Source organism: Megascapheus bottae, chromosome 29 (genome assembly GCF_031878675.1).
Source record: "Megascapheus bottae isolate mThoBot1 chromosome 29, mThoBot2.hap1, whole genome shotgun sequence".
NCBI lineage: Eukaryota > Metazoa > Chordata > Mammalia > Rodentia > Geomyidae > Megascapheus > Megascapheus bottae.
Window position 1 is genome coordinate 15,264,968 of NC_143537.1, and position 12,446 is coordinate 15,277,413.

The 12,446-nt window shown below is 43.8% G+C and overlaps 1 protein-coding gene across 2 annotated transcripts in view; it reads left to right on the forward strand.

Moving 5' to 3' along the window:
- Positions 1-65: 65 nt before the first annotated feature.
- Hspa4 (heat shock protein family A (Hsp70) member 4) overlaps positions 66-12,446 on the forward strand; it is a 38,178-nt gene continuing 25,797 nt past the window's right edge. Inside the window, exons 1-4 of one of the 2 annotated variants that reach the window (XM_090321196.1) lie at positions 66-439; positions 8,737-8,794; positions 10,930-11,070; positions 11,859-11,981. In XM_090321196.1, coding sequence (XP_090177322.1) covers positions 333-439; positions 8,737-8,794; positions 10,930-11,070; positions 11,859-11,981 — 429 coding nt within the window. In that variant the 5' untranslated portion in view covers positions 66-332. The remainder of the gene's footprint in view (positions 440-8,736; positions 8,795-10,929; positions 11,071-11,858; positions 11,982-12,446) is intronic. The other variant, XM_090321195.1, reaches the window with a different exon arrangement.

The window sequence follows — 12,446 nt, forward strand, 5'->3', positions numbered from 1 at the left end:
TGCGCAGTTCTCGCGCGCTGCAGCGCTTGATTTCCCGTCGCAACGAGATCTTTCGAGATCTTCTCCGCCCCCGCGACCGGCGCCTCCTGTGTGGCGGCTGAGCCGGTGCCGGAGCCGGCCTGAAACCGTACCCCGGGGTCGCGCGGTGTTCCTTTGCAAAGGACTTCAAAGGCGGCTCCGCGTGTGGACAACCCGCAGGTTTCTTGATCGGCTCCGGCCTTTTCAGCCCACGCGGCCCGTTCTCCACGCGCCCGTCAGCCCCGCCGGGGTCCGCGCGTCCTGTTCTCCAGCGGCCGGACCCGGGCCTTGAGCCCCGAGGAATAACCGGCGCCATGTCGGTGGTGGGCATAGACCTGGGTTTTCAGAGTTGTTATGTTGCCGTGGCCCGTGCCGGGGGTATCGAGACGATTGCTAATGAATATAGCGACCGCTGCACGCCGTAAGTGTGGGCCGGGTGTGCCGCGTGCACCGGGATGGGGAGGTCGGCGGCTCGCCCCGTTCGGCTTGCGGAATGCGGGCCGGGGAGGGCGGGGGGTGTCACCTGGTTCTAAATTCACTACCCAGGTAGCAAGGGATCCTCACTCACCCATCCCCCTCCGGGGGTACCAGGTTAGCTGCACACCCACCTTTTGAGTGCTTGTCTTTTTCAAACATGGGCCAGAGGAAGAATTATTATTTTTTTTTTTGAATGGGAGAGGGAGGGAGGAAACCTACACTCAAACTAACCGAGAGGGCGTGGGTAAGAACTGAAAGGGAGGTGGACCGGGTATTCTTTTTTTTTTTTTTTGGAGGGGGGGTGGGGTTGGAGTATAAGACAAAAAAAAAAAAAAAAAGACATGCTGACCATTCTTGAATGTGCCCACCATAAGGCCCGGGACCTTCACAGCACAGCAGGTGCTTAAATGAAAGTTCTAACGTTGAATGAGGGCTGCGGACCTGCGAGGCCATCTCCCAGTCAGTCCCACGTGAGTGGGGGCGGGGCGGCACCAGGGAGGTAGGGAGCTTGAGCCGAGGGGTCAGGCTCAGAATATGTACCCATCCGCTGTCTATATCCAGAGAGGGTGGCCTGGATTGGTCATCAGAAAGAGATTTAATAAAATGGATACTGGGGCGAACCTATCCCTTTTAGTTGCATTTTGAAGACAATACTTCTCAGCCGGGGGTTGGCCATGATTGTTCGTGAGTCAAGGGCTTCGTTTGGACTTCTACAGCTTACGGTTGGTGATGATGGGACTAGTACAGACACAGCCCCAAAAATGGTGACTCACCTAGATTTTACCTTCCTTAGGGTAAAGTGTCTGTTTGTGAGTACATGTAGAAAATATTGTTCACTGCTTAAAGGCAAGGTAACTTTGTAGTCTAGGCTACCCTTGAACTTTGAATCCTGGTATGCCTGTCTTCTAAGTTCTGAAATCACAGGCCTCCTCCTGTTGATAATTTATAATCTGTTGCTTTTTTTTTTTTTTTTCTCTCTTGTGGGTCATGGGGCTTGAACTCAGCCTGGGTGCTGTCCCTGAGCCCTTCAGCTCAAGGCTACCCTTGAGCCAAGCCCCACTTCATGTTTTGTAGGGGTTAATTTTATGCTCGGGCTGGCTTTAAACCTTGATCCTCATATCAACTTCCTGAGTAGCTACGATTACAGGCATGAGCCACCGGCACCTGGCTATTTTGTTGCCTTCTTTTTTAGAAAAAAATGGGCAAGAAGCTCCATGTTACTTATTTCCAGGTCCTCAGATGTGGCTTTTCAAGGTTCTAAATATTGAGACCAATCCTTTAATCCTGAAATTTTTTTCTCTTTTGCTCAGTCATGGGGCTTGACACTTAGGGCCATGAGCTTTTCTGCTCAAGGACAGTGCTCTGCTCCACTGGCCGGCTTTTTCATGGTTAATTGGAGATGGAAGTCTCAAGAATCTCAGAATTTTCTTCCTGGGCTGGCTTTGACCTGTGATCCTCAGATATCAGCTTCCTGTTCCAGGTGTGAACCACCAGTATTAAACTCATTCTTAATTTTTAACCTCATTCTGGCAGCTTTCTAGCTTAACTAGATTTTTCAGTATGCTCCTTATTAAAAGGCTCATTTTCTTTCTTTTTGTCAGATTTCATCCTCAGTTCCTTAGGCCTGCCTCTGGTGTTTCACCTGAAATCTCATCCCAAAACTCTTTAAGTTGAAGCTTGATTTAGTCCTTGACCTGAGTTTTATAGTTTTTTTTTTTTTTTGCCAGTCTTGGGCTTGAGCTCAGGGCCTGAGCACTGTCCTTGGACTTTCTCAAGGCTAGAGCTTTACCACTTGAGCCTCAGCACCACTTCCGGCTGTATGTGGTACCGAGGAATCGAACCCAGGTCTTCATGCATGCTAGGCAAGCACTTTAACCACTAGACCAAACTCCCGGCCTGAGTTTTGTAGTTTTTTAAACACTTCATTGATGTATAATGTACAGTTTGCCCATTTGAAGTCTACAATTTGATAGGCCTTAGTGTAGTCACGCAGTACAACCATCCCCACAATTTTAGAACATTTTCATCACCCTCAAATAAAACCATTATTAGTTAAGCTCTGTTTTTGTTTTTGTTTTTTTTGTTAGTCCTGGGGCTTGAACTCAGGGCCTAAGCACTGTCTTTGGGCATTCTCAAGGCTAGCGCTCTACCACTTGAGCCACAGCACCAATTCAATCAAACCTAGGGCTTTATACATGCTAGGCAAGCACTACCTCTAGGCCAAACTCGCAGCACTGGTCTGTTCCATCTTAAATGTGTGTGTGTGTGTGTGTGTGTGTGTGTGTGTGTGTGTGTGTGTGTGTGTTTGTGTGTTAGTGTGTTAGTCTTGGGGCTTGAATTCAGGGTTTGGGCACTGCCCTTGAGCTTTTTGGCTCACTGGAGCCACAGTTCCATTTCTGGCTTTTTGGTGATTAATTGGAGATAAGAGTCTAATGAACATTTCCTGCCCAGGCAAACTTTGATCTTCAATCTTCCAATCTCAGCTTCTTATAGAGCTAGGATGAGCTCTGGGCTAGGCATGAGCTACCAGTGCCTAGCCCTTATCTATAACTTTGAACAATGAGTGTTTCAATTTGTATTTCCAGATAAGTATATTGTATTCTGCTTCTAAAAAAGTGTTAAAGATTTTTTTTTTGGTAGCCATTTCGTGGATAAAGGGTAATAATTCAAAATATAAAAAGAACTTAAAAAAAACAAGACAGAACACAGTGAGAACTGTAAATTCTATGGAAAGGAAACTCCATGCCAGTTCAGAAGAAGGTTTATTGTGTGAGGAGAGAGCAAACTTCCTTCAGCCCAAGATAGAGTCAGAGGAGCAAGAGAGCTTATGGTGGGAAGTGAGAGATTATATAGGGGGAGGGGTGTGGCCACACAGGAAGTGCATGTGATCTCAGAGGATGGGGAAATACCTCAGACTGGGGGACCTCCCACTGCCCCCAGGTTTGCCAGTTTTCAAGGTTACAGATGCTGGGTAGGGATTTCCAGGGTATAGGGGGAGAGCCAAGGGAAGAAATCACTTCTTCCAGGCGGACCTACCAAAAACAAATAACCCAGTTAATAGGCAAGAGAATTAGATATAGTTCTTTGAAGAAATTATTAGATGCATGAACAAGTGTTCACTATCCTTAACTGTAAAAGAAATACGGGAGCTGGGCATGGGGGCTCACTCATATAGTTCCAGCTACTCAGGAGGCTGAGATCTGAGGGTTGCTGTTCAAAGTGAGCCTGGGCACTAAAGTCCATGAGACTTTAACCTCTCCAATTAACCTCTAGAAAACCAGAAGTGGCGCTGTGGCTCAAGGGATAGGGTGAGTGGTAGGTAGCCTTGAGCTGAAGTGCTCACAGGGACAGCGCCCAGGCCGAGTTCAAGCCCCATGACCAAAGGGGGAAAAAAGAAAAGAATTGGAAAGGACGTATAGAGAAATTCTAAAGCTTGGACATGCTCCTATCCATCCTTTTACATTGTTTTCTTGTACAATAGTTTTACAGTGAGTTCCAATGAAACTGAGGAAGTTTTTTTTTTTTTTTTTTTTTTTGCCAGTCCTGGGCTTGAGCTCAGGGTCTGAGCACTGTCCTTGGACTTTCTCAAGGCTGGAGCTCTACCACTTGAGCCTCAGCACCACTTCCGGCTTTTTTCTATGTATGTGGTACCGAGGAATTGAACCCTGGTCTTCATGCATGCTAGGCAAGCACTTTAACCACTAGGCCAAACTCCCGGCCCCAAAACTGAGGAAGTTTTTATATAGAAGAACCTGGTCTTTTTGCCAGACTCTTGCGGGGGCTCACATCTATAATCCTAGCTACTCAGGCTGAGATCTGAGGATTGTGGTTCAAAGCCAGCACTGGCACTGGAGAGAGACTCATTTCCAATTAACCACTAGAAAATGGGAAGTGGGGCTGTGGCTCAAGGGGTAGGATGGTAGCCTTGAGCTAGAGCTCAGGGACAGCGCCCAGGCCCAGGGGTAGGGCGGAAGCCTTGTGCTGAAGAGCTCAGGGACAGTGCCCAGGCCCAGAATTCAAGCCCTATGACAAAGTAAGAAAGGAAGAAACCAGTCTTCTTATAGCAGTTAAATTTGTCTTTAAGATTAATGAATGGTTTACAACATACACTAAAAATACTATAAATTAATTACCTTCATGTTCTTCAAAAATACGCAGGAATGTCATATATTTATGTAAGTACTTAATTAGGACTGGTAAAAGAAAAAAAGCAAAGTTTGGCCTTTGTTCAGGTTATGGAAGAATAGATTTGGATCTGGATTTACATGTGGGTGTGTCTGAGTGCTGAGGCTTGAATTCAAGGTCTGAGTGCTATCTCTGAGCTTTTGCTTTAGCTTAAGGATAGCTGGCATTCTGTCACTTTAGCCACAGCTCGGCTTCCAGCTGGCTAACTGGCTAATGGTGAGATGAGTCTCATGAACTTTCCTGCCCATACTTGTTTTAAACCAAGATCTGCAGTTGCAGTTATTCATAACCTATAGGAATGTATATGAATATTTGGCCAATAATATCCCTGATCCAGCAAAGGGAGAGCAACACTGTTCTCTGGCTAAAAGTGGATACTGTGTCTAGATTTAAAAGGCAGAACAGGGGCCGGGAGTCTGGCCTAGTGGTAGATTGCTTTCCTACCGTACATGAAGGCCCGGGTTTGATTCCTCACTACTATATACATAAAAAAAGGCTGGAAGTGGTGCTGTGGCTCAAGTGGCAGAGCTGTAGCCTAGAGAAAAGTCCAAGGACAGTGCTCAGGTCCTGAGTTCAAGCCCCATGACTGGCAAAAAAAAAATGTAGAACAGAAGGTTTTTGAATGTAAGTAAAATTAGTTAATTTTCTATAATGTCATTTTGCATTTTGAAATGGTGGCACAGTAATGTCAGGCGCAAGTGTGTGAGCACTCCTGAGTTTTGTACAGCACTGGCATGTACAATAGGAAGAAGTATAAAATTCCTGCTGCCTAGAGGTCTAACTACCTGATCAAGGAGGAAATAAGAGTAAAACACAGTTCAATTATGGGTACGATTATATAGTACAAAGTTAAAATAATTTTCAGAGAAGTGTGGAGAAATATGTCAGTGAGGGCTGGAGTGATTAAAAAAAAAAAGAAGGCAGACCAGGACTTAAGAAAATGAGATGAAACTATGTGGAATAATCTAAATGAGCTATAGAATAAGCAGGGGTGACTATAACAGGGTTGATAGGAGTCTGATAGTCCTGATATCAGATCCTGGACTTCAATTATTTACTAGCTGTTTACAACTTGAGTTGGTTCTTCCTATATAAAATTGGGTCAGTAAGGGTTCTTAAGAGTATTTGGGTATATCAAGTGTAGAACATTTAGCATACTACTTGGCATATGAAAAGCTCTGTAATGAAATCTGTGAGACAAGGGAGCTTGACCTACTTGGATGAAAGGATTGGGTACAGACTGTGTGCAAAATTTGGGAAATTCCTGGGTAGGAGTGATTGATAATTAACAATTATTCTCACACTTGTTCATGTAAAAATACCTAAGAGTAGCTGGTTGCCAATGTATCATACCTGCAATCCCAGCAACTCAGGAGGCTGAACTCTTAGAATTGCAGTTTGAAGCCATCCTGGGCAGAAAACTTCCTGAGACTCTTGTTTGCTAATACACTACCAAGAATCTAGAAATGGAGCTGTGACTCAAGTAATAGAGCACCAGTCTTGGGGAAAAATAGCTCAGGGACAGTGCCCAGCCCTGAGTTGAAGTCCTAGGACTGCTCCCACCTACCCAAAAAATAATCCTAGAGTATTTTATTGAGAAATATGTTGCATGGGGTATCACAATTTGGGTATTTCTGTTCTCGTTTTAGAAATTACTGGGCATATTAAGATTGCATAGAAATATTTACTTAAATGTGAGCTGGGTGGTGTAGCTCAAGCCTGTAATCCTGGCTACTAAGGAGGCTTTGATCTGAGGATCAAGGTTCAAAGCCAGTCCAGTTGGGGCACTAAAGGACACTTTTTCTTTTTGGCCAGTCCTGGGGTTTGAACCTCAGGGCCTGTGCACTGTTCTTGGGCTTTCTCAAGGCTAGCACTGTACCACTTGAGCCACAGCATCACTTCCGGCTTTTTGGATGTATGTGATACTGAGGAATCAAATCCTTGTCTTCCTGCAGGCTAGGCAAGCACTCCACCACTAGGCCAAACTCCTGGCCCCAGACCTGAGACTGTTTTTCTTTTTTTTGCCAGTCCTGGCTTGAACTCCGGGCCTGAACACTGTCCTTGGCCTTTCTCCAGACTAGAGCTCTACTGCTTGAGTGACAGAACCACTTCCAGCTTTTTCTCTGTATGTGGTACCCAGGAATCAAACCCCGGTCCTCATGTATGCTAGGCAGACACTCTACCATTAGGCCAAACTCCAGGCCCCTGGGACTTATCCAATTAAATTCTAGAAAAGGGGAAGTGGGGCTTGGCTCAAGGGTAGGGTGGTAGCCTTGAGCTGAACAGTTTTGGAACAACACCCAGGTCCGGGGGTAGGGCCTAGGCCAAGTTCTAGCCCATGACCCACAATAAAAATAAAATGCCAGTAGTGGCCCCTCACAGTATAGAAGGGACAGTGTAACTTCAGGTAATCTTTAAATTGTATTGACTACAGTTTAGTACTAGTTCTAACATGTAACTTAATCTTTCTGGATTTCTCAGTTAAATATTTTAACTCAGTTTAATTTTGTGTGTGTGTGTGTGTGTGTGTGTGTGTGTGTGTGTGTGTGTGTGTGTGCGTGTGCGTGTGCGCGCGCGCGTGCATGCATCATGGGGCTTGAACTCAGCCTGGGCGCTGTCCTTGACTCTTAAGCTCAAGGCTACTGCCCTACCCCTAGGCCTGGGCATTGTCCTTGAGTTCTTCAGCTCAAGGCTACCATCCTACCCTTCGGCCAAGCCCCACTTTCCATTTTCTAGAGGTTAATTGGAGATGAGGATCTCAGGTCCTTTTGTGCCTAGGCTGGCTTTGAACCTTGATCCTCAGATCTCAGCCTCCTGAGTAGCTAGGATTACAGGTGTGAACTACTGAGCCTGGCTTATGTTTAATTTTTAAATACCTGTTTTTACTTTCAAAATACATGTGATATTTTATATATTGCCTCGATTCAACAAGTTAATCCTATTTTTCACTTGCTTTTTTTTCAATCCCAAAGATTGAATCCAGAGTTTCATGCTTGTGAGACAAGGGCTCTTAGTATGTGAGATGATTTTGGTGTATTGCTCAAGTTGTTTTCGAGTTTCCCTGACTTTGTGTCGCCTGGTTTCAAACCCCCTGGCTTCAAATTTGTGGTCCTGTTGCCTCTATGTTCCAAGTACCTAGGATTGTACCCATGCCTCATAGTTATTTCCACTCTTCTCTCCCCTCCTCCCCCGCCCTACCTCATGGTTATTTCTATCCCCCCCCCAACTCCACCCCAATGCTTGTCCTTGGAACTTATGAGTACTGTCCCTAAACTTTTGTTCAAGGCTAGTGCTTTTGGCCACTTGGACTATTTCTGGCTTTTTTTTCTTTTCCTTTCTGGCTTTTTGATGGGTAATTGGAAATTTATCCCAAGTTTTAGATGATAGGGCTCATTCTTTTGTTGTTGTTGGTCATGAGGCTTGAACTCAGGGCCTGGACCCTGCCCTGAGCTCTTGTTGCTCAAGGCCAGTATTCTGCCAGTTTGGGTCACAGCACCACTTCTAGTTTTCTGGTGGTAGCTTGGAGATAAGAGTCTCACGGGTGGGCTGGGAGTTTGGCCTAGTGGTAGAGTGCTTGCCTAGCATGCACGAAGACCCGGGTTCAATTCCTTGGTACCACATATATAGCAAAAAGCCAGAAGTGGTGCTGTGGCTCAAGTGGTAGAGCCCTATCCTTGAGAAAAAATCCAGGGACAGTGCTCAGGCCCTGAGCTCACGCTCAGGACTGGCAAAAAAAAAAAAAAAAAGAGTCTCACGGACTGTTGCTGCCTGGGCTGGCTTTGAACTGTGATCCCTAGATCTCAGCCTTCCGAGTTGCGAGGATTACCAACTTAAGCCACGGGTACCTGGCTGACAGGACTCATTCTAAGGGAGCCCATTTCATGAACAGTTTAACTCAATAGAAATATGAAAATCATAGACATTGTGCACCATTAAAGTATACAGTTTTTAGAAAATGCATAAATCTTGCCTATAGTGTTTTTTTTTTCCTACAGTGGTTTTTGTATGTAATATTGAAATGAAATTTGGTTTTTAAATTTATGCTTTGTCTTCTAGGGCTTGCATTTCTTTTGGTCCTAAGAATCGGTCTATTGGAGCAGCAGCTAAGAGCCAGGTAGAGTTTTGATTTTTTTTTTTCGTAAGTTGACATTTCTCTGGTTCATCTGTTCCTTCATCAGCTTGTGTGTAGTTCTGGTAGACTTTAAGTGTATAGTTGACAGAGATAGACTTGCTGTGGCTCAAGAGGGAGGGCCATGGGGAAATGGTGTTTGGTTAGGTTTTCTTTTTTTTTTTTTTTTTTGCCAGTCCTGGGGCTTAAACTCAGGGCCTGAGTTTTCTCTTTGGGCTTTCTCAAGGCTAGAGCTCTACCACTTGAGCCACTGCACCTGCACTCCTAGCCTTTTCTTTCTCTCCCTTTTTTTTTTTTTTTGTGGGTCATGGATTTGAACTCAGCCTGGGAGCTGTCCCTGAGCTCTTCAGCTCAAGGCTACCGCCCTACCCCTGGACTGGGCTGTGTCCCTGACCTCCTCAGCTCAAGGCTACTGTCCTACCCTAGAGTCAAGTCCTATTTCTCGTTTTCTAGAGTTTAATTGGAGCTAAGAGTATCAGGTCCTTTTGTGCCTGGACTGGCTTTGAACCATGATCCTCAGATCTCAGCCTCTTGAGTAGCTAAGATTATAGGCCTGAGCCACTGTGTCCGGCACTTCCAGCTTTTTGTATGTATGTGGTACTGAGGAATTGAACCTGGGTCTTTGTGCATGATAGGTAAGCACTCTACCATTAGGCCAGTCTCCCAGCCCCTGGTGAGTTTGTATGTGTGTGTGTGTATAATTTTTTAAATTTGTTTCTAGATTCTATTGGCTAGTATTTTATTGAGGAGTTTTGCATCTGTTCATTAGAGAGCTAGGTCTGTAGTTCTCTTAGTTGTTTTTAAATTAAATTGGGTATTTTACTTTTTTTTTTTTTTTGCCAGTTCTGGGCTTGAGCTCAGGGCCTGAGCACTGTCCTTGGACTTTCTCAAGGCTAGAGCTCTACCACTTGAGCCTTAGCACCACTTCCGGCTTTTTTCTATGTATGTGGTACCAAGGAATCGAACCCGGGTCTTTGTGCATGCTAGGCAAGCACTTTAACCACTAGGTCAAACTCCGGGCCCGGTATTTTACTTTTTAATTGGTGTTGAGTATTGAATTCATTGTGCTAGACTGTCATTTGAGCTATACTCCTTTGTTGTTTAATTAATTTTTTTTAATAACCATACTGTGCCTTATTTGTCTTTTTCACTCAAGGAGGACACTTTGCCACTTGAGACACGCTTTCATTTCCAGCTTTTTGCCTTCATTTCCAGCTTTTTGAGTCTTTAGATTTTTCTGTCTAGACTAGTTTTGAACCTTAACCCTTAGCCTCTTGATTAGCTAGGATTATAGGCTTGAACCACTGGCACTGAGCTTTAACTAGAATTTCAGAATTGATAACCATTGCTGAGTTTGTTTTTAGAAAGTTCGAGTCATAAATTCGGCAGTATTTGAAACCTAATAGTCATGTGTATTATAACTTTTTCTTTTTCTTTCTTTTTTTTTTTTTTTTTTGCCAGTCGTGGAGACTGAACTTAGGGCCTGAGCACTGTCCTTGGGCTTTCTCAAGGCTAGAGCTCCACCACTTGAGCCTCAGCACCACTCCCACTTTTTCTATGTATGTGGTACTGAGGAATCGAACCTGGGTCTTTGTGCATGCTAGGCCAAACCCCCAGCCCAGAAAACTTTTTTTTTTTTCTTTGTGGGGCTTGAACTCAGTGCCTGGGCACTATCCTGAGCTATTTTGCTCAAGGCTAGCACTCTTATCAGTTTGAGCCACAGCTCTATTTCCAGTTTTTGTATGGTTAATTAGAGGTAAGAGTCTCACAGACTTTTCTGATCAGGCTGGCTTCAAACTTAGATCTTCAGATGTCAGCCTCCTGAGTAGCTAGAATTATAAGTGTGAGCCATTCCTGCCTGGCTTAAGAACAGAAAACTGTTACAAGGATAATGATGTGATTTTTATAATAGAAAAAGCTAAATTTAGCTTTCAGCCTTGGTACTTAGTGACTAATATAGACTTATTTATTTCACGTGCTTGTGGGCACAATTGAGAAAGGCTGAGTATCTGAAGAAAACAGAAACCAAGAAGGAAACTCTGAAGCTAAAATGCTGCTTACTTTATGGTTGTTGAAAAGTTTTTTTAAAAGTCTTTTATTCTGATAATTTTTTCCCTTAGGTAATTTCCAATGCAAAGAACACAGTCCAGGGATTTAAAAGATTTCATGGACGAGCATTCTCTGATCCATTTGTGGAGGCAGAAAAATCAAACCTTGCTTATGATATTGTGCAGTTGTCCACTGGATTAACGGGTATAAAGGTGAGTTTCTCAAGATAATGCCTTATGATTGAAGAGCATTATTTACTAGCCTGATATACAGCAGTGACTCTATGATACAAAGTGTGACTATTAAATAGAAAACCTTCTATTGGCAAAGACTTGAATTTGTTTTTGGTATTAGGGACTTAGGGCCTTGAACTTGCTACCATGTACTTTAGTTGTTTTTGTTTTATTTTTTACATAGGCTTGAACTGTGATTCTCCTATCTCCTTATTAAGATTATAGGAGTTGGCTACCAGGCCCAACTTGGTGTTTTTTTTTTTTTTTTTTTTTTTGCCAGTCCTGGAGACTGAACTCGGCCTGAGCACTGTCCTTAGACTTTTTCAAGGCTAGAGCTCTACTACTTGAGCCACACCACCATTTCTGGCTTTTTTCTATGTATGTGGTACTAAGGAATCGAACCTAAGGCAAGCACTCTACCCCTAGGCCAAACTTCTGGCCTCTCAAAATGTTTTTTGAGATGGAGGTTTGATAACTTTTCTACTGGGCTTGTAAAAAAAGTAAGGTTCTAGTATCACCTCCACCTTTACAACATTTTATATATAATCTTTAGGTAGTTATACAAAGGAGTTGCCATTCAACAAAGGAGATTATGAGTGCAATGCATTTTGACTATGTCATCTCTTTCAACTTTCTCACCTTTGCAAATAGATTTATTCAATTCCCTCCTCGAATCTTGAACCAATGGTTTGTAAGGCATTGCTTACTTTAGGTATTAGTATTAGGATATGAAAAAATGTTAAGTCTGGAATCTGTGTTTTTTTCAGGTGACTTACATGGAAGAAGAGCGGAGTTTTACCACAGAGCAAGTGACTGCCATGCTTTTGTCCAAACTGAAGGAGACAGCAGAAAGTGTTCTTAAAAAGCCTGTTGTGGATTGTGTTGTTTCGGTGAGTTTGGTCCCTATGTGGTTGTAGAAGCAAAGAGAGGAAATCTGTGAATTGCAAGTAAGATTGTTTTTGCCTAAGAGTGCAGTAGTTAAAGAATTTTCCAAGCCAGATACTGCTGGCTCATGCCTATAACCTTAGCTACTTAAGAATCTGAGATCTGACGGTGATGGTTTGAAGCCAGTCTAAGCAGAAAATTCTGAGATTCAAATAACCATCAAAAAGCTGAAAGTAGCTGGGCATGGTTCAAAGCCAGCCTAGGCAGGAAAATCCATGAAACTCTTATCCTCAATTAACTACCAAAAACCTGCAAGTGGAGCTGCGGCTGAGTGTTACAATGTTATTCTTGAAGAAGATGGTAACTTAGGTGCATAGGAAAAGCACCTACGCCCTGAGTTCAAGCCCCAGGACTGGCACACAAAATAGTCAAAGATGGTGGTGTGGCTAAAGAGGTAGCCAGATGTGAGT